This window comes from Gordionus sp. m RMFG-2023, chromosome 5, assembly GCF_954871325.1.
Source record: "Gordionus sp. m RMFG-2023 chromosome 5, tfGorSpeb1-WG-v2, whole genome shotgun sequence".
Taxonomy (NCBI): domain Eukaryota; kingdom Metazoa; phylum Nematomorpha; class Gordioida; order Chordodea; family Parachordodidae; genus Gordionus; species Gordionus sp. m RMFG-2023.
The window spans coordinates 31302525-31325052 of record NC_088779.1 but is presented as its reverse complement, the minus strand read 5'-3'; the positions used below and the strand labels follow the sequence as shown (position 1 = coordinate 31325052).

Sequence of the window (22528 nt, the reverse complement as noted above, 5' to 3'; positions counted from 1 at the left end):
CGAATTTTTTTTATAACTTTGCAGATCTCTAAAATAAACAATAGAGCGGGAAAAATAAATTTTAAATATTCTAAACATTTATAATACGCTTCCAGATCCAGATTTTTTTTTACCAAGTTTAATTTTATTAAGCTGGTCTTTGTAGTTTTTAATTTTTTTTTATCAAACTGTGGGAATTCTTCCTCCAAACCTTGAATAAATGTAAGCATAACACATGTTATATTTATACTTAGATCTAATGTTGTTAAAAGGCTCGTTTTGAGCCGATTTTTAAAACCGGCTGAGGACTTTGCTCATAGAGGGAACATGGGTCTAGACATATATTATCAAAATCTAGAGGCTTAGGCAACATTTTTCTGGATAAAATATTAAGTTAGCCGTTTTATAAAATCGGCTCAAAATGAGCCGTTTAACAACACTACTTAGATCTAATAATGGTCAAATGCTCAATTATAATCGTAGGCTTCTCATGATCAAGATGTCCCTGATATAGGATCATTTCAATCCACTTCTAAATAACTGAGAAATTTATTTGTTAATAGCGTCATTCCATGCCCAAAATATTAAATATATCAATTTACATTATATATATAAAAAAATCTCATAATTTATAATTCAATTCTTACATTATTTGTGGTATACATTTCTTCTCGTATCAAAATCTAAATTATTATTTTTAAAAAGAAGTTTCCAAAAAAGTAAACCTAGTTACATTTTTTTTTGAAATGGGTGCAATTTGGAAAAGGAAATGTGCCCAATTTAAAGGAATGCATTGCTTGCGATTGCAACGTTCAATTTGTGCGCACTGTAATTCCTTATTTTATCTATAGATTAATATAATTTTTTTTATACCTTAATTAATGTAATAAACCGATCTCTGTAATTGTAATTATGATCACAAACCAAATGATCAAAACTATAAAAATTTTTGGCATTAACCTGATACCGGCATTAGATCCTTTTCTAGAAAATATTTGAGTGTATGTGCCAAGTTGGATTATAATTTTAGCCATTTCAAAAAAAAAATACACCATCATGATTTAAAATTGAAAAAATAAAGAAATAATGACTACACCACACAAGACGAGATGGGTATGCTTGCTGCAAGATCATCATTGAAATTGAAGGGGTGGAGGGAAGGAATAAGGGGTTGTGAAGACGATATTGACATTTTGAATAAAATGGAATAGGATTAGGGGAAAATAAACATTATGAGCAAGGGGAATGAGGTAAAAGAAAGACTACTTTGATTTAAATTTCTTTTGTCGCTAATTTTGATTTCGTAGGGGTATAGTATGTGAATGGGAGGGGGGGGGTACTATTTGGGTTAGGGAAGGGTAAAAATTTTGATTCGGAGCTCTATTATTAATTATATAAGTTAAACAGATTTCCAAATTCAGATCGTTCCCATTTAACGGGAGAGCGATTTTTTTTTAAAAAAATAGTCATAATTTTGACATTTTATATCACTACTCTTTTAACTTTTTATGGTATTTTGTTTTCTGATAAAACATTATATTTAAAAAAATACACCACTTCCGCCTTCCGCAACGCTTATTTTCTATTCTCATTATTACGTACTGCTCCATGAAATAACAAAAAAGAAATGTCATGATATACGAAAAAATTTGAAATTAATGTTAAAAATAAACACTTGTTCTCATTTCTGTGGCTCTATCGAACTATGATTTTTGCACATAAATTCCTCATCAGCTGTCCACGCTTATATCTCATCTCAATTATTTCCTCTCCCAGGCTTTTAAGACTCCTTTACTGGTTTCTTAAATGCACCCAATAAAATTGGATATCTTCCCTAAACAATAATAATCGACTCCTCCTATACCACTCATGAATTTCAATGACGATCTTTGTGATTCGTTCTCGTAAATATTAATTTAAAACTTGAAAAAATATTCTCACTAGAAACCATCTCACAAATGTATATACAATATATTTGCAATAATCCAATAATTTGAAAGAAAAATAAGTTAAAGTGAACTAATTTTTAAAAAAATAAGCAACCTGACCTAAGATTGCACCATCATCCCCAGAAGGGTCCCGAGAGGCATATAAATCCACATGTAAAATAAATCATGAAAATTTAAAGAATTGATATATAAAAATTAGTAACTTGATAATAGTTTACTACAATTCAAAATATGCAGCTAGTTTACCTAGTTAAAAAAAAATATAACTGGTCAGTTTATTTTAATTAAGGAAAATCTTTAATTTCTAACGAAATTCGTATTAAAAACATCTCAAAGAATAATAAGAATGTAAGGCTTTATAACAATCAATCAAAAAAAAATTAAAAATAGAGAAGAATTTTATAAAGATATTGATACTTATTTAATAAACAGCTTATTAATATTAAGAGTATGCAAAAATAGCACCACTACTAAGCAAGAAAAAGATTAGCTGAAAGCGAGATATAAAATATTAAATATATACTAGTGCTATTACGCTATCTGGTGGATGTTAATTCATTGAATTTTAAGACGATAAAACAACTTTTTTGAAAAAAAATAACCAATAATGTTTCATTTTTATTAATTAATAATAAATTCGTCATTTGCAGCTATCTTGGCATTATTAAATTTTACTATATAACAGAAAATGGCGCATAATAATTATTAAAAATATGATAAATAAAGAAATGAGCGGGAAACACATATTTTAAATATTCATAACATTTATAATACTATTCCAGATCCAGAATCTTTCCCAACTTTAATTTTATTAAGTTGGTCTTTGAAGTTTTTAATTTTTATTATATCCTACTGTGAGAATTCTTTCTCCAATATTAAATAAATGAAAGAAAGCATAACTCATACTCATATTATATTTATACTTAGATCTAGTGTTGTTAAACGGCTAACTCAATATTGCATCCAGAAAAATATTACGCAATCCTCAGGATTTTGCTCATAGAAGGAACAAAGGTCTAGAGATATATTATCAAACCCTCGAGGCTCAGGCAACTTTTGGCGAAAAATATTGAGTTAGCCGTGCCGTTTAATAACACTACTTAGATCTAATAATGGTCAAATGTTCAATTACACTTATGATTGTGATGACCCTGATACCGGATCACTTCATCTATTTCTAAATAATTGAGAAATATTTGGTAATGGCGTCATTCCATGCCCAAAATATTAAATATATCAATTTACATTATATATATATATAAAAAAAATCTCATTACTTATAAAATCAATTCTTACATTTTTTTTTGGTATTACATTTCTTCTCGTATCAAAATCTAAATTATTATTTTATAAAAAGAAGTTTCCAAATAAGTAAACCTAGTTACATTTTTTTTTGAAATGGGTGCAATTTGGAAAACGGAAATGTGCCCAATTTATACGAATGCATTTGAAATGCATTATTTGTGTTTGCGACGCAGCGTTTGAAACGCGTCAATTTGTGCGCACTATAACTCCTTAAAAATATATATTATTTTTATATCTTAATTAATGTAATATCAATATAAAACCGATCTATAATTATTGTAATGATGATTCACAAACCAAACGAGCAAAATTAATAAATATTTTTCGTGTCGAACCTGATACCGGCATTTCTAAAAAAAAATATTTGAAATAAAGTATGTATCTACCAAGTTGGATTAAAATTTTGGCCATTTCGAATAAAATAATCCGATAAATAATGATACCAGCCGCATCGAGATGGGTATGCTTGCTGCAAGATCATCATCGAAATTGAAGGGGGGTGGGGAAGGAATAGGGGGTGGTGAAGTATTGACATTTGAATGGAATGGGTTAGGGGGAAATAAACAGGAAGGGGAAAAGGGGATTTGGATTTCTTTTGCCACTAATTTCGAATTGATAGGGGTATAGGAGATGGTTAGTGAAAAAGAAGGGGTGAAGGGGAAGGTATTATTGGGTTAGGCTAGTTTTGTGACTCGGAGCTCTATTATTAAATATATAAGTTATACACATTTCTAAATTCAGTTTGTTTCCATTTCACGGGAGGACATTTTCTAGCCCACCTCTTTCAACTTTTTTAGTATTTTGTTTTCTGACAAAACAATAAATTTAAAAAAAATATTCAATCCCTAACCCCCCCCCCCCCCTTTCCTCAACGATTATTTTACCTTCCCATTAATACGTACTGCTCCATGAAATAACAAAGAGGAAATGACATTCACAATACAGGAAAAAATTTGAAATTAATTTTAAAAATAAACACTTGTTCTTATTTCTGTGGCTCTAGAGAACTGATTTTCGTACCAGCTGTCCACGCTTGTATCTCATCTCAATTATTTCCTTTCCCAGGCTTTTAAGACTCCTTTAAAAAAATAACCAAAAATATGGTTCCAAAAAAAATAGTTAACAATGTGGCGTTATTAAATCTATAATAACAAGAGGTGCATTCTATATATATAGAATTTGATTAAGTTACTTATATATATAAGATACTTTTCCATGTGGCGATCTTATTTTAGCCCGATACAAAACTGTGTTAATAAAGTTGAGATAAGAAAAAAATACGCGGAAATTTGCAAATTATATACATGAATATTTTATTTCAATTTTCGGTAGAAAAATTATTGTGGTATTAGTTTCCATCTCTTCTTATTGAGATGAGAAACGTTTGTAATTTTAACTAAATATTCTCAGATCGACATCTTCAGAAAATAAAAAAAATGGACGCTATAGGGAAAAAATTCATATGAAAAATATATAAATTGATTGAATGCTTTAAAATGAAATTTAAAAAAAAATAATACATTTGCTCCAGAATTTTACCATATTAAATAGGCCAATCATAATCTCGATAAGTATCTACAATGAACTACGTTTTTATTGGGCCATAATTAAATTTAACAATGATGGGTTATTATGAGTAAAACGCTTGATTAACTAAATTAATTGATAATTAGAGTTTAGAACCTGGGCAAATTATTGGTTCAGCTTCATGAAATTTTAAAAAAGTAGATTCCCATTCCAAATGGATTCTGCTTCCGGTTCGTATATATTTTGTTAAAGGGCAGGTTTTAACAATCGCTCGTGATAAACTACAAATAATACGCAATATTTAAAAGAATGAGAATTAAAACTTATGTTCCAGTAGTCCCAATGACATGTAATATGTAAAAAATCACCCAAAAGGGATTGATGTCAGGAAGGACATTAGATTGTCAAAAATGGCTACTACAAAATTCGATAATGATTCTAAAGTTAGTAAAAGTATAAAATTATATGCTCCAATCAGAACACAATTGTTAAAACAAATATATATTAGTTGCTAAGACAAAAAATTATTGTGACAATGAAAAATTATCGCGACAATATGGACGATGAGATTTATAGAAATATTTCTAAAAAATAATACATTTAATAAATGTTAAAAAAATAAAATAAAATTTATAAAGACGAGAAAACAAAAAATATTCTTTAAAAAATAAATATTTGTTTAAAATAAACTAAAAGGAGATTTTTGTAAAATATAAAATTCAATTTTCCACATATATATAAAATACAAGACATTTTTTTTTATGAAATAAATCTTTTTATAATTTAGGCCTAGGATAATGGTCTTAAAATTCTCGATCGGTAAATATCATCGGGGCTGTGAGAGTCCAAAGGTATAAAAATATGCATACCCAGCTAGAAGATATTTTAATCCAAACTGAAGCAGTATTCGTTGTCAACTTGGTGATATCGGTTTCTTGGGGGCTTTTTTTTAAAAAAAATGAATTTTGCAAATTAAATCAAATTTTCTAAGTAACACACATACTGAGGGGTTTAGAAAAATTTTAAAACTCGAATCATTTGAAGTGCGCCATTTTTTTAGGTGTGAAAAGACCCGATTCTTTTAGGGATTTTATTTCAACATGAATAAGAAATACTTACCCTTTTAATTTCAGAATCACTTTAATGGCAAACTTTGGAACTTGTTCATAGAACCTAGGTATCAGAAGTCACGGGCGGAATTTTCTTAAATATTTTAAACATCTGGCGGGTGAGCCGGAAGATCAAAAAAATTTTTTAAACAATTGACGAGCGAATAAAATCATGGGAGGCGAAATTTTACAACAAAGGGTAAGACTGGCGTTAGAGTTAAAACCGCCCAATTGCAGACTTCTAGTAAGTATACCCTATAAAATTTGGTAAAGGTCTTTTAAATTTTACAAAAAAAGGCACAGTAAATGAATGATACATGATATTATAGTGTTATTGTGCAGCTAACCATAACGAAACCTAAAATGTCAAAGCTTAATTTTTAGGGTTAAAAAAAACGAAGCTTAATTAGGTTTAGCCTAAAATAGGCGTTTCAATACTATCTCGCTTTTGGTGTTAAATAAAATTTGGCTAAAGCTGTAACTAAAATTTAAATTATGATTATTTTTTAGATATAGATGTTCCAAATGGTCATATTTTTATAATAATAAATATTTTTTATTTTAAATCCTGAAAAAGGTGATTTTTAAAATTTAAAAAAATTTAATTTTTTTTTAACAAAATGATCATTTAGGACATTGGTCACCTTTTACACTATTCATTAGATTCCTATTTAATATTTACACTATTTCAGCCAAAAATAATTTTTTATAAACCGGACATTGGTTTCCTTTTATATAATGTGTTATAAAAAATCTAATAATTTAAATTCAAGCCTATTTTGGGGCTAATTAGTTTTAGTCAAAGTTTACTGAAAAGGGTAATTACGTTTTAGCGGATACTTATTGAAAAGCTTAATTAAGTTTAATCACTTTTTTTAGGCTAGGTCTAATAGATCTTAGCCATCTATAAAGTCTAAAGCTAATTAGGCTTAGCGGATTTAGTCAGTCTATTAAGTAGAACTAAAAAAGTTTTAAAAATTTTGCTAAAAAATGGTGTCCGTTAAGCATAGCCCTGAAATTTTCGAAACTCTTATGATGTACATATAGTATATATATATGTATGCGTTGACAAGTATTTTGAGAATCAATTTTATATTACCTATACCAATTGGTAAGGGTCATCATAATATACAGGGAGGCCAGGGCAAACATAAAGTGAAAAAATGAATAGCTATAGGCAACGTCGGTTTCTTCGTTGTCCCACACTTTCTGCCCTTTAGATCGGTTATCCTCGTAATCGACTGGTGGGGCTTTAAAAAATAATAATAATTAAATATTATGGATGGTATAATCATTGGATGAGATATGGCATATGAAGTATCTTAAATATCTATGTTCCGTTACCAGGATCTTCAGTGGCAGTGTCAGATCTTAAAGTGATTCTTCCCATTTGGCTAGTGGTGGCAGTTCTTAAGCTGCGATTTATTTTTGTGAAAAACAATCGAGAATAAAATTAATTTTTATTTATATGTTTATACTTTATGATATTTAAAAATATCTACTTACTTCACAAGGTCGAGAAATTTTTAAGAAGGTTAATATTGAGGTTTAAGTAAATTTTATTCGCCTATGCAATTATATATTTTTCAAAATTTTATCTTTCTTTCCGAATTTTCAAAAGCAATAACCTGGAATACAATACGGCCAGAAACCAGATGATCAAACTGACAATGCTCTGCGCGTCGAACCTGGTTCCGGCGTTAGTTTTGGGCGAAAAATCCTTGATATTCAATATGGATGCTATATTTGGATTACATTTTTGGTCTTTCAAAAAAAATAAAATAATAAAAATTAACACATAAATAAAATCGTATCGACTTCAATATCGTTTTTATATAATAAGTCGATCCATTTTATAAGGAAGTGGGAAAAAAAATCAACCTAGTATAAGTAAATAAATCTGTTGATATGTAATTGACAGATATAGACGTTTTTAAAATGACTTCGAATAAGAGATAGATAACAATTTTATTCTTTGTTCTTGATCATATAATTGACTGATATATATGGGAAATAAAAGATTTTGTTGGGTTGGAGTGGTATTTTAAACAATATACTTATATATATAATATTAAACAATATACATTATATTTATTTTTAAGAAAAATAAATACAAACATTGTTTTAATTTTCAACCCCCCCCCCCCCCCATCAACTTTAATAAAAATTTGGTTTAATAAAAAAATTTAACTATAAAATTATTATAATTAATCGTTTTTATCTATTATCCATACCAGCATACCTGGGGTCCAATAAACCCCAATAAAGTACTACACTTAGCACCAATAGGTCATGAATTCCTGAGATATCAGGGGTAAAAAAAAGATATGCGATTCCACCAATTATTTTCTTTTCCAAAAAATGCTAAAAATAAAAACCCGAATTGTCATTTGTCGGAAGTTTTTATTTTTGGCCACAAAATATAAAATTAATTATTTTAAAATTATATTTGTTTTGATTTTTTTGTAAAAATAAATTATAATTTTTTTTACAAACTTTTTCAAACACCTAAAAATTAATTCAGAATTATTTTGCAACTATTTTAAATTTCCCGCGGATTTACAATCATGTGATTCCTATCAACCAATTAGATATGTTTTTTTTAAACTAATAGAATTTTAGATAGGCGTACAAAAAATAAAAATTAATAGGGAAAATTGATACATAATTTTCTGATTAACATAAATAAAATACTAAGGAAACCACCCTTATCCTTATACATGGAAATGAAATTCGATATAGATTAAATTACATTTTCTTGTATTTTTTAAATCCAAAAAAAAACGATAATTTCAGATATTTAAAAATCGTTTATATATATATAATTTTTTTTGACTATTACACCATCTGTTGGATATTAATTCACTAAATTTTTAAAAATTATAAAAGTACGTATAATAAAAAAAGGATATCATTTTTTTAAATGTAAATATGCATCTGTAGGAAGGAAGTAAGTATGTAAGGAAGGAAGGAAGGAAGGAAGAACAAAGATACCTTTCTATCTTATAAAAAAAAATAACTTCACAGGACAATTATATTCAAAAACTACGAAAAAGAGATATCATAAAATAGTCTCTACATCTTGATTAGTAATAGCAACCCAAACGGCAGAAAAAAAGTGTGTAATGGTTCTAGCCGTTATCAAACTTACCGTTCAAACTGGACTCTGACTTAAACCCCTAGCTTTAAAAAAAATTGATCTATTTATGCAGATAAAAAATTTTTTTATACCAGATACTGTGGGCCCGGTCCTAAGCTCGGGTAAACGAGCCGAGCCGTATTTTAATATTTGTAAATATAACCGGGCCGGAGCTGAAAATATAAAACCCGGGCTGGGCTGAACATAAAAAAATCAGGACCGATTTATAAAAAATCAATAATGGTTATAAAAATCTAATTTTTTGGCCAATAAGTCGAAGGAAATCATGAGCCGCCTGAAATAAACCAAGTGATAAAATATAATGGTGAGCACAAAATGAACGTATCAACGCGGCGTTTCATAAACGCGAATAAAAAAATACGTAAACGCAAACAAAAAAAAAGGCTTGCTCTTTATTTAATTAGCAATTTTTTTTTTTGTAATATCATAATTCCGTAAGCTAAAAATATTATCGTATCAATAAAATTATTAATACTTTTTAGAAGGTGACGTAATTCATGCCATTACTTTAAAATTTAAAAAAACGTCTCAAAAAAAACGCGAGATATTTCGTTTTTTCTAAAATAAATAATTTTGAATTGCAAAAAAGGAAATGTTACCAATTTAAAATGAGTGCTGTGCTGAAACGATGTGTGCAATATAACGATAACAACAATAATGTGGTCTAAGACACTTCTCACGAACTACCGATAAATAGGGCATACCATTTATTAATTTGTTAACAACTTATTTGCAAAAGGTGTTTAAATGCTTAATCTCGACTAAAATAAATACAACTATTTTCTCGAGAGATTAACAGCTGATATAATAATTGGATTGATTTTAGGATTGTCGCTTTAGAAATCCAGCATCACTCAAATTTTTGGACACCTTTCATAAATGTTGATTACTGTTTGCTTATTTTTGTTTTTTTTAAGGCGCATAGAGACTTTTTAGGGATTCGAACCTATGGAACTGCAACTCTGAACAATATTTATTTATGTTTGAAAAATTTAGAAAACCTGGTTCGTTGGACATGGCTGACCAAGTCAGGTACATTACGTAAAGGGTTATAACGGACGATTGCAGCAAACCGGACCTGGGTTGAACTAAAAAGGTGAATAAACGATTTGAATTTTGAAATATAATGGAAAATTAATGGAAGAGAAAGCGTGACAATATGGAGGGAAGCGGAGGGCGTTTGGTATTTTCTTTAAAAGGTCCAATGATGGTATATATATATATATAAAAATTCTTAAGCAAAATACTCAGCACGAGATATATTAGTGCTCTAATATTAAATTTTGATTTTATTTTCTCCTTTTATTTCCCAATACTCCAAAAAAAAATGGACATTATTTATAATCTTTTGTACCTTCTTGTATCTTTGGCAGTATTGAAATCACAGAAAAAATGATGCACAGGATGAGGTTAAAACTGATGAAGAATTGATGAAGTTGGCAGCCATTCTTGAAAGAAAAATTGTTTAATAAAATCCAAAATATATATTTTAAAAAATACATCGAAGCTCGCCTATAAAAACATTTTGGAGGTTGTGAGTAGGGTTAGCAGAAGGAAAAAAAATTTATTCGATTTAAATCACCCCATTTTTAAAATCAGTGTAATTTAAATCAATATTTTAAATAAAATTTTATTTACTAAATTAGATAATTTTTGTATGAAAAATACTAAATAGTACTGATAATCATTACAGTGAAATATCTGAAACCGGTTGGGGTTCAGGGTTTGCAGTCCAGAAAAAAATACTTCTAAAATTTAGTAAAAAAATAACAGAAACATCAGTTTTTTTAGCATTTATTATGAAAATAATTTTATCTTTATAATTAAGAATAATAAAATACAAATTTAAAAAAATAATATTCTATTTGATTTTTTTTTATTAAATTTTATATTTTATAGGAGAAATCATCATATCTTACAAAATCTAGATGCTCAAAAAAAAGTCAAAAGATCAATTTTGATTGGTTATAAAATTTGTAATCGACCAATCAGTTCCGTTATAAAAAGGACATATTTTATTTTACTAGCTATCATCTGCATGATGTTTCCATTAATATGGCATCGAACGATTTACTCGTTATTCCCTATGAATCTGTCAAATCAAAGATTTTAGCCAAAAGAAAATATCATCAAAAGCCGCATTCATAGTGGGATCCGATCCGACAAGATTTAACAGCTGATTGATTTTTAAAAATCGTTTACGAGAACGAGATTTTTTTTTATATAGTATTAATTTTATCCTAAATTCTATACACGATAATAACCTAATAAAATATTGGTTTTAATAAAGAAAAATTGATTGCTTCTCATATAAACCGATTTAAAAATCGATCAGCTGTTATATCGTGTTGGAGCGGGTCCCACTATGAATGAGGCCTAAAATCTTCGTGATTTGGCATATGCACGATAGATGGCTGGCACCGCTTTTTGAACCAAATCTCTAGGTTTTGGACTAAAATCTTTTCATCTTAGGACGTTTTTAAAAATCGACATCAAGTTTTTTTTTTGACGACACTTACCTATAAAGACATTTATTCCTATATAATGGTATATTGAAAAATCGGATAGGTATAACATCGATCACTAAAAAAAATATATATTTAAAATGAATATGAGCTGATGACGTGGCGTAATTACGATTCGTTCATTTAAAGGCGTATCAATACAAATCAGCTGACGAGAAACCATCTTGGTTTACCGTACCAAACATTTTTGCGTTAAAATTTCGTGAAAATCCTTTTGTTTTTTAAAAAAATTATAAAAGGAAACCAAAAATGGCGGGTCATCAGGTGATTTGGTTTAGACGCCACTTCTAAACGTACTTTAACGAAAAGAATCGGTATAGGTAAAATTGTATAATGTCAGCATTGGTAATAATGAGTATTTATTTTATAAAATGTACGTTTCCATAATATATAAAGAAGAGAACGACGCACGCTAGGGAAAGAAGGTAGTTACCCAGTGTTGAAAGTAGGAGAGCTTTTAAAAGAAATAATCATTATATTATTAATAGTTTGCGTATTATTTTCCGCCCGTCACAAATAAAAATTCGTGAAACGCCACGATAATTTTCGAGAATATTCTAGAGAATTTTATCGCTTCTTAATACCCTGTCCCAAGCCTCGATAAAAAATTAGCCGAATTCCTCCCCGCAATAAAATAAAACCTACCAATGTACCAAGATTTAGAGTTGGTGCCTTCTTCCATCTTGGTAACCCAGTTCTCGGCCCACCCATGAGCGAAGTCGATAATCAATATGAGTTGGATCAGGATGAATAGAAATCCTCCTATCATGCCAAACACCATCCAAACTTAATTATTGTTTTTTTTGTATACAAATAATAAATATTTTTAAATAAAAGAAGAGTAATGGGCGACGCCATTGGACGCGGATGAATACGAGCCACGATATAAAACATCTGTTCGAGCTAAAAAAAATTAAAAATGATATTTAAAAATTTTATAACTTCTGCCAAATTCGTTCCCGGGAATGTAAAAGGCTCCAACCATTATGCCAATCAATAATAACAGTTTGACACCCCAAAATCTAAAAAAAAATTGAATATAATATTTCAACAAAAGGAATGGGAATAGGAATTCCTACTATAAGGACCTTGCAGCAGACCTTCGGAGTAGAAGATCTGACTACTATAAAGATCTTACAGCAGAACTTCTGAACAAAGGTCTGAAGCAATGACCCTAAGATTATCAAAATAAAGGTGATTTTTTTAAAACCCATTTTGTATGCTGGATCTAAAGTCCCTGGAGGTTTTGACGTTGAACATGATGAGACAAAAGAACACGAAAAACAAGGTTAGGGCGAAGCAGACCCTGTACACCGCCAAGTATCCCACTACTTTCTTGCAGTCGATGTTGAAATGGTTAGAGCATAGCCAGGGTAACTATCATTATTTTTCCCATATAACACGAATAATTTAATGATGAATTTCTTAACTTTCTCCCCTTGGGAAGGAAAACATATTCAATAAAGCCTTCATTATTAAACTCCTTCTCTTTCTAGATGTTCTAACATTTAAGTTTAGTATTAAAAAAAATACCTTTTGGAGTGAATGCTCGACCCCGGGGCTTAGCATGATGCACGCTACGACGATACTGGCCAGTAGGTACACTGCGTACATGATACGAGTCGACGTCGAACTTTTACAAGGCGGACACGCCGTGCAGCACAGATTGCAGGCCGCGCTTCCGCAGCAACAAGCCGCCTTATTGATAGGATAAAAAAAAAGGTTTGCGAATTATTTTATTATAATTACATAGAGTATACTACATATTTAATCGAAATGATAAAGATTCACGGTTGAGGGAGATGGAACAATTTATTGATTGGAGTAGAATTATAATTAGGGGTGTGCCGGATACCGGATAATCCGATCCGATACTAAATTGATAAAGACCTGTTAACCGATAGCGAGAGCATATGATTTTATTCGATATACTAGTATCCATCTATATTTAGTTTAGTATACCATCAAATTAGTTACAAATTTCGTGAACTAATAAATTCGTTTGTCCAACCATGTCAAATAAACTTCCAAATAATAGTTTTTTAAAAAAAAATAATTCAGTTTTCAAATTATGCAAAGAAATTTTTATTCTAATTCGATACATTTTGATATAAAAATAATCGATACATTTTGATATAAAAATAACTTTTGATCCCGAATTTTAGTCAACCAACATTCGTTACAAATTTTAATAAAGTATCTTGGGGCATATACATTTCGTGGCCGAGAATTGGGTAATTAATACCATATCGAATTTCATGTTAAAAATAATTTTTTTTTTATAATGATGCTATTCTTATTTTGGAAAAATAAAATGGCGAAAGATTTATAAAAATATAATATAAGGTTAAACCATACCATCTATTGAAAAAATAAAATCTTAATTTTTTTTCCAAATATTCTCCCTGTAAAATTACAAAAAAAAGTGGAGATGGAACAATAAATTCTCAGTCGACGATTATATAATAATCAGTAAAAAATTTGTCGACTATATTTGTAACTAATTTGGTCACGCTGGGACACAAGGGTAAAAATTTGAATTTCTCTTCCTATTTTAATATTACGTGATATGTTACGTTATTCAAGGATATAAAAGTATAAGTTTTTTTTTAAAAATAAAAATTAGTATTATTTATCCCCTAGGTGGTATGAGGAAGAAAGAAATACTATTTAATAAAAAAAAAGCCAGATGCATAAAATATAATCAAGATAAAAAATTTTATTAGCTTACAAATTAAGAAAAATAGCTGAGGAATTTAAGGTAAAATACAGTGCTCCGAGGTTAAAAAAAAAATTAGTGACGCATCATAACTAGATATTTGATACCTGATACTTTATATTTAACCAATATAAGTGGCCAATATAGAAAAAAATGAATCTCATAAATTAGAAACAAACAGGCCTGCGATGAGTTATAAAGAGGTGAGCAGAGTCTAATTTTTTTTTATTCGCGGCCGGCCAATGAGTTCACGGTGACTATATATAAAAATTCAAGTCCGTTCACGCAAACCGTTAAAATAATTCGACCCGACCCACCCACTCGTGAAGGGCATTATTTTAGATTCACGCCTGAAAATTCGCGGTCTTTTTTAAATTTTTCCAAAACTTTATCGCTATATTAATTTTAAACTTTTTTCAATTTATTCTATTTATTTCTCTAATTCCATAATCCATATGAATAAACAAAAATTAGATACAATTTTATAAAAATCGAAATTTTTATTTTAGAACCATCTTTTTTTATTTCAATTGCGCAAGCCTTTCCTCCCAATAAGTGATTGGCTATAGAAAATAACCATTCACTGGAAGTCCAACTTGCCGGGGGCTGACAGAATTTTACTAACTAATTTTCTCTGAAAAGGAAATGAATTTTCCTGCTTTCCAAAACTTCAAAATATTGTAATTTGATATATGAGCTATGAACCTTTTACGTTCATCCTCACAAATTTCATCGGTATATGTTGAAGCTTCATCAGAATCATCTAGAAATTCTCTAAATGTCTCATTTAGAATATACAGTATTTTTTATGAATGTAGGATGAATTAGGAAAGTTATATTATGATAGTAGGCATTGACTTACTGCATATAATCTAATTTTATATCATTCAGCATTTTTAATGTTGTTATATATATATATATCTTCCTATTCTTCTTCTATATTAAAAACTTGAGGCTTTTGAAATTCGGATCTGGAATAAAGCCTACCTTATGTAGTGAATTTATGTTCACGCCTGGGAAAAATTTTGGGAAAGCCCGTTACACCTAATAAATAAAAGTTCATTCACGCTCAGTGTGACGCACACGCACAGCGATACAATGCAGGGATCCAAACCGAAACGAATATAGGTTCGGATAAAAATAACGGTTCAAGGTTCAGGTTCGGTTCGCAAAAAATAAAAATATCGGTTTGGTTCGAACCTCTAAAAACCGGTTTGAACACATTTGTATTCATACCTACATTAGGATTATGTATCAGGAAAAAAATTTTTTTATTTCATAATTAAAATAAAAACCTACATTTTTATTAATTGCACAAATATAACAAATAAATATATCAATGATTAATTTAAATATGAACAATTACTTAAATTTTTTTTACTAAGCTGCACAATTAATATATTTTCAAAATTCTCTCACTCAAATTACATCTATAAGGAGATAATATAAATTTAATTGTTGAAAAACATCCTTCCACACTAACTTGGGTAGCTGGCATTGCCAGTATGATATCAGATTTGAAGTGTCATTTATAATACTATATGTAAATAATTTATATATTAGATTAAATTTTTTTCTAGCCATTATAATTTATAAGCTTAAAATATTGCAAAATGGCAATATATGACTGAGGTTTATCAATCAAATGTGATTGATAATAATTTTTAAAACAATTTGAATATAATTAAAATTTTTGCAATATACTACTAGTAATAACTTACACATTATTTTATAAGCATAAAATTATGAGACTCGAACCGGTTCAGAGGTATTTTAGCAGTTCGGTTCAGGTTCTGCTAGGAATTTTTTAGAGGTTTAGGTTCAATAAAAAATACAGGTTTTTAGCAGTTTAACGGTTCGGGTTGGATCCCTTATACAATGGGTCATGTATTATTTCATGGTCCGCGACCACCTCTACTATGAATCGGAAAAAAAAACAATATGAAAGTAGATTAGATTCCACTATGATTGGGAGACATTTTTATGACTTAAATTGATGATAAAAAAATATGAAGAAGGAGGGTGAGAGGGGGTGTGGAGATATTAGGGAAAAGCATATAAAAGATTATGTTTTGAGATCATAGGCTATAAATTGTTTAAGGCACATGGTTGGGGTAGAAAATGTGCAATTTAATAAAACTTCAGTAAACACTATATATAATTTAATAGTCTTACAAAGCTGGCCTGAGACCTAAACATAGAGTACAGTCAAACCGTAACATCATCAATAAAATATAGGTCTAGCCCAGACCAAACAGATTGTTATAACTCCATTTTTTGTAAATTAAGAAATATTTATTTTTATTTTGTAAAGAATCGAATAAAACAAGCATCATAAAATCATCAGAAGATATTGTTTTAAATTTTAATACATGGCATTTAAATGAACAGTTTTGGTCTAAGATATATTTCCAATATCCCAAAAAAAAACACTAAGCTATAGGCCATGTTGGGTCTTGGCGTAAAAATATTTTACAACTGGGATTTGGGCAGGCTAAAGTTAAAAGCAAAAATTGTTTGGCAGATATCTATGTCATAATATATAGAGGAATTTACCAAAATTCTGGATTCCATTTATATATAATGATGGAATCTATTTTACATTAATATAATCTCATTTTAATTTCTCCATCATGCTGTCAATTTTATCACCCTATCCTTCCCTCCTAATAATGTACACTTTTTGTGAGAAAAAAATATAAGTTTTGCATTTGAGCATAATAAATTTAACCACCCATCATTTAATATTATTTGTCCTTATTCAAGAATTTTAATTACAAATTTACAATTTCTTAAGTTTTTATATATTTTCTTACTTGTCTAAAAAAAGATTTCTAAATTATTAGTCTATCAAATAGTAAAAGTTTCCGTTTATTTTATTTTTAAATGCCTCCTCTAAAAATTCCTAAAGAAATCATAAAAAAAATGAATTATTTTAACAAATTATAAATTATCTTAAATATCAATATCAGTAGAGTTTCTTCTAAATTAAAAAAATATAAGTTTTTAAAATTTTGAAAACAGAAATTATAAAAAGGGAGCATTTTTTTTTTCAGAAAAGAATTATTTAAAATATAATTACATGTACAATAGTATAAAATGAAACTTGTAATATGCTAATGTAATACAGATTTATAATATATGCATTTTAGCATAAACGATAATTTTTTTTTAAATGCAACTTCATAAAAAATATACAACCAATAACTTTTATTAAAATCCAAATAATTCCAATGGAATAAACAATAAATTTAAATTAAATTAAATTGATTAAATTAAAGTAGGATAACATAACTCTAATTTATATGTTCTTTATATATTTTCAGTTGATAAAAAATTAAATACCTGAGAAGCCAAAATACCACTGCTAAAAATTGCTCCCATTCTATTGTTTTATTATATATTTAAAAGATGATAACATCAATTAACATCTGTCATTAGCATAGACAAGTGATGGGCAACGGGCAGAGAATTTTCTAATGATATGGATATATGTTACTTTAAAAATATATTTAAAAAAAGATTAATAAATTAATTAGAATACAAATATTTTCAGCGTATTTTCCCCACGTTATCTGTTTTATTTTATCTAAGGATCTCCGCCTTAATATGATAGTTTTCATGAATAAATTTAAAGAAGAAAGGGGTGAGTAGGGCTGATGTTATTACGAAAATTTGTTTTTATATTATATTAAACTTGAACACTATATTATAGTTTTAATGTAAATTTTTTGAATCTGATATTTCAAGTTTATTGACATATAGACATAACTAGAATTTTTCTAAAGGGCGAGGGGGGGGGGGCACTTTTAGGTAGGGAACTCTATAGTTGTATTGGAAGTCGGTGCACTAATTATTGAACCTTGCCTAAAATTTTATTGGAAGTCGACACTCTAATTATAGATTCTATATTTCAAATCATTTTTTATTTTAAAAAAATATATATCCGATTTGTAAAGAAGAGTTGCCTGAAGCCAGGGGGTTAGAATTGAATATATTATTTATTAACTCTTGCATCATTCTTTTAATGTTTTGTTCGTATTCTTTTATAAGATTTTTAAACGCGAAAGCACTTGATGTTTTTAAACAATCTTAAATTTGCTTACTAAAGGAACATTTTTGAGTATTAAATAAGCTTGATGGATTGGTTATATTTTATGTAATTTATTTAATTTATTTCGTGATAGACAAACATACTCAATTAAATACAAATAATAATAAGAAGAATCGATTAAATACAAATAATAATACTAATCGATTAACATATAATAATAACAATTATAATAATGATTCAACACCAACAATATACAGAATATATTCTAACCTCTAAAACACATGTATTTCTTTCCAAGAATACAATTGGTTATGTTAAATTCACATATTTTTAAAAATATTTTTTGTGAAATGATAGCTGATTAGATCTATCAGCATCATATCTTATATAAAGTTTTAATTTTTAGAATTTATTTACCTATTTCTTGGATATCACAACCAAAAGATTTGAAAAAAAAGGTAATAAAGATTTGAAGTATTGAGCCTTAATTGGTATACATATCATGTCCATGTTTAATTGAGAATGCGCAATTGTATGAAGGGTTTAAATGGTGCACTAATAAATATTATTATTTAGATATATATATCATAAAAGAATTAAAAAATTTTTCTAAATGTACCCTTAATTACTATACAAAACAGTTATAGCCTTTCCCTTTTAGCCTTAGGTCAATGTTTCCCTAGTCCCTTATTTATCTACCCTCGAAAAAAATGATTTTAAGCATTTTGATTTAATTGAAAACAATCATAACAATAAAAATTTGAATAGAATTAATGTCACCAGATGCTCAAGATTTATCCAAGGATATATACAATAAAGCTGTTACATATTCGTAACGATATATATTTTTATTGTGATAATATACCTTTTTATTTTAGATAATGAAGGTTTAAGGCAATCGTGTGATATGTATTAAATTAAAAACGTTATTTTATATGATATATATTTTACATAATTGATTTACTTTGGATATAAAAACTGAAGGGCAAACTATGAAAACTCATAATTCTTTTAAATCATATGCTCAATTTATTATATTAATTTACTATATATTTATTTATATTATTTAAATATATTATTATTTATCCTTAAAAGATATACTAACAAATGTGATTATTTTTTAAATTGACATATTAATGAAATTTACACTAATATATAAATTAATTCGAATAAAAAATACTTATATTAAAAAAAAAGAGATTTTATATTATAAAAAACAATCAGTTTATTTTACATCATTAAATTTGATATTTAATAAAAAACTTTATTCACATTCTAAAATATTATCATCATATTACCGATGACAAGACAGACTACTAGCGAGTCCATTCTCAGGGCAAGAGCTTCCCCGCTTGTCTTTAAAAGCCATTTTTATTAAGGAATAAAATAATTTTATCATAAATTTTATAAAAAAATTTTTAAAATTCCTACTCAATTTCAAATAAAGAAATATAATCGAAATCAAGGATCCATATCCAACCTACGCTTTGGCTAGGAAAAATTTATGTATATAACTATTTTTTTATAATATTTTTGGCAATTCTATTTATTTTTATCTTTATTTGTAAATGTATATTATATTTTCTTATGCATCCTATATAGTTAAATAAATTTAATTTCAAAAATAATATTGCTGCATTTATCACAAGTTAATTATAAAATATATATTGAGAATAAATTTATTGCAAATTTGTTTGTGTACACAATTATTTTTATTTCAATTAAATGCCTATTTTATTTAGGTTAGTGTTAAAGATTTTCTGGTGATTGAATTGAAAGTTTAAGGATACTTGTTAGTTGCTAATTCATTTTGATAATCATTTCTTAATATTCACTTGTTTTTAATTGATATATTCAGAGGAAGTCTTAATCATTGTCAATGATATATTATAAAAAATTATTCTAGCAATAGTACAATATTAATTATGAAGAATGGAAATGTAGTGAAAATGTTTTACTGAATTACTTTAAAAAACATATACATTATACATCAAATTTTATTTTAAGATACTTACTTATATTTTGTGTCAACTTTCTTGATTTATTGTATTAATATATATTGATCTTAATTGTATATAAGTGCTAAATAAATATCAAACAGTTTGTCATAAATGAGTGACATATTTGATAATATTTATTGCGTGAACATTAATAAATAAATTGTGCCGGTTCATTATTAGACCGTATTTTAATATTTTGTTTTATTTTATTTTTAGATATAAAAATTAAGTTTTGTTGAATCATAATGAAATTGTATTTTATGCGCTTCCCTATAAAAGGGAAGCGAAATATTGTAAAAATTATTATTAACTATTTTATTTTTGTTTTTAATATATTTTTTTTTGGTTGTAATAGTAAATTTTGAAATAAAATTATTCATTTTTTTGTGTGGGAAATTCAATAAAATTATTATACTCGGAGTTTTGCTTTCTATTCGGACTTATACGGCACAACGTGATAGTTGGTGCCGTGACCAAAAAAATAAAGTAAAAACAATTATTTTTATAAATTATTTTTGGGAAAACATTTTTGTGGAGCGTTGTGGTGGATAAGATCGTCAATTTGAAGAACCGTCAAGAACAAGTACCGTCAAGAGCAAGTACCGTCAAGAGCAAGTACCGTCAAGAACAAGTACCGTCAAGGACAAGTACCGTGTATAATAAGGGACCGTTTGGGTTGAAAGACCGTCAAGAACAAGTACCGTCAAAAGAGGTGACTGTGGAGTGAAAATTTTCAAAAGACGTAAAGTACACGGAAGTGCTGCCCAAATTTTTGCCGATATAAATCTATTAGACGAAAATCGAAAATTTACTAAAAAAGTAGAGTACACGGAAGTGCTGCCCAAATTTTTGGTTATATAAATCTATTAGACGAAAATCGAAAATTTACTGAAAAAGTAGAGTACACGGAAGTGCTGCCCAAATTTTTGTCTATATAAATCTATTAGAAGAAATTCCAAAAAAGTTTATTAGAAAGCAAGTTACACGAAAGTGCTGCCGATTTTTTTTTTCAAAAGACGTCAATACACGTAAGAGATTAAAGATTAGCGGAAGGTATTGATTTTTTTTTGAAATTGATAAATGTATATGTGTATTATTGGAGTTTTTACCTTATTGATTTTATCTTATTGTCTGACATTACAAGTAGTTAAGATATTTTTGGTGAAATTAATTATTAATTTTTTGTGAATATTTTATAAAATTTAGTGTTGTTAGAGAAATAAATTAGGAAAAATTTAAATACTTAAATATTTTAATGAAGGGTTTTAAAATTACAAAATATGTGGAGTTGCAATATAATGTATTGGGAGCGGTGGTAGTGTTGATGATATGGTTGTGTAGTTTATATTTTGGAAGGAGAATGCGAAGAGAAAGGAGTATTAGGATTCGTGGGCAATCGTTGTTGGTAGAGGGGCATAATGGAGAGGATGATAGGTTGGGGAGAGTGACGTGGTTACCGGTTCAAGAAATAATGAAGGGTTGGGTCAATAATGAAGAAATTGACCGGTTAAAGAACGAGAGGATAGATGACAGACATTTGGATGTATACCGTGGACGTCAAGATATGCCAAGGCCGTTCAACAGTGGGGGACAGAGAGGTCGGAATGGTAGATGTTATAAATGTGGGGAGATGGGTCATATTGCGGTGAATTGTAGAGGTGTCAAATGTTTTGCGTGTGGGGAGATGGGACATATTTCGACATATTGTCCGGGCAGAGCAGAGAGAATACGTTGCACGGGTTGTGGAAGATTTGGACATGTGTTAAAGGATTGCCGAGTGGGAAAGGTGGAAACAAGGGCAGGTTTTCCACAGAGAGGAGAGTCGTCGGGGGTCGTGAATATGAGGAGTATGACGGAGATAGTTGGAAAAGAAGGAAAGGATATTGGAGAGGAGATGACGTGTTTCAAGTGCCGAGAAAGGGGACATTGGGCCAGAGATTGTAATAAAGATTGACTATATGATGGGAAGGAGAGTAAAATAATGACCGTGGCGTTAGGAGGAGGCAAGAAAGAGTTGAGAGTTAAAATGTTGCAGCAGGAGGTTCAAAGGGAGTTAATGTATCTGCCGAGTCCAAGGGTATGGTTCGATATCAACGGGAAGATGGTATCTATGTTATTTGATACCGGAGCAGCTATTTCGGTGATGGGATATGAGGATTTTAGAAGACTTTGGCCGGGTAGTAATATAATTAGAGACGTTA

At 28.6% G+C, this 22528-nt stretch overlaps 2 protein-coding genes across 2 annotated transcripts; one reads left to right on the top strand and one right to left on the bottom strand.

The window, feature by feature from the left end:
• Window positions 1-5328: 5328 nt before the first annotated feature.
• LOC135930399 (probable serine incorporator) lies at window positions 5329-17729 on the bottom strand. Its single transcript, XM_065467192.1, has 12 exons — window positions 17619-17729; window positions 13088-13252; window positions 12765-12931; window positions 12497-12576; window positions 12200-12340; window positions 11932-12008; window positions 10384-10477; window positions 10031-10117; window positions 7498-7633; window positions 7214-7284; window positions 6969-7119; window positions 5329-5702 (listed from the first exon to the last, which is right to left on the bottom strand). The coding sequence occupies exons 1-12, from the start codon at window positions 17655-17657 to the stop codon at window positions 5564-5566; spliced, it is 1347 nt and encodes a 448-aa protein (XP_065323264.1). The 5' UTR covers window positions 17658-17729; the 3' UTR covers window positions 5329-5563.
• Window positions 17730-21687: 3958 nt separating this feature from the next.
• Window positions 21688-22281, top strand: LOC135930358 (DNA-binding protein HEXBP-like). Its single transcript, XM_065467143.1, has one exon. It carries the CDS (start codon window positions 21688-21690, stop codon window positions 22279-22281), a length of 594 nt encoding a protein of 197 aa, XP_065323215.1.
• The last annotated feature ends 247 nt before the right edge of the window (window positions 22282-22528 follow it).

Excerpts from the sequence above, each read along its gene's own strand:
- LOC135930399 (XM_065467192.1), bottom strand. The coding sequence starts at position 17,657 with ATGGGAGCAATTTTTAGCAGTGGTATTTTGGCTTCTCAG. Across the intron at positions 12,932-13,087 it reads TCGAGCATTCACTCCAAAAG|TTACCCTGGCTATGCTCTAA; the intron begins GTATTTTTTTTA and ends AAATAATGATAG. Across the intron at positions 12,009-12,199 it reads CTCTAAATCTTGGTACATTG|CTCTCCTACTTTCAACACTG; the intron begins GTAGGTTTTATT and ends TTCTTTTAAAAG.
- LOC135930358 (XM_065467143.1), top strand. The coding sequence starts at position 21,688 with ATGCGAAGAGAAAGGAGTATTAGGATTCGTGGGCAATCGTTGTTGGTA.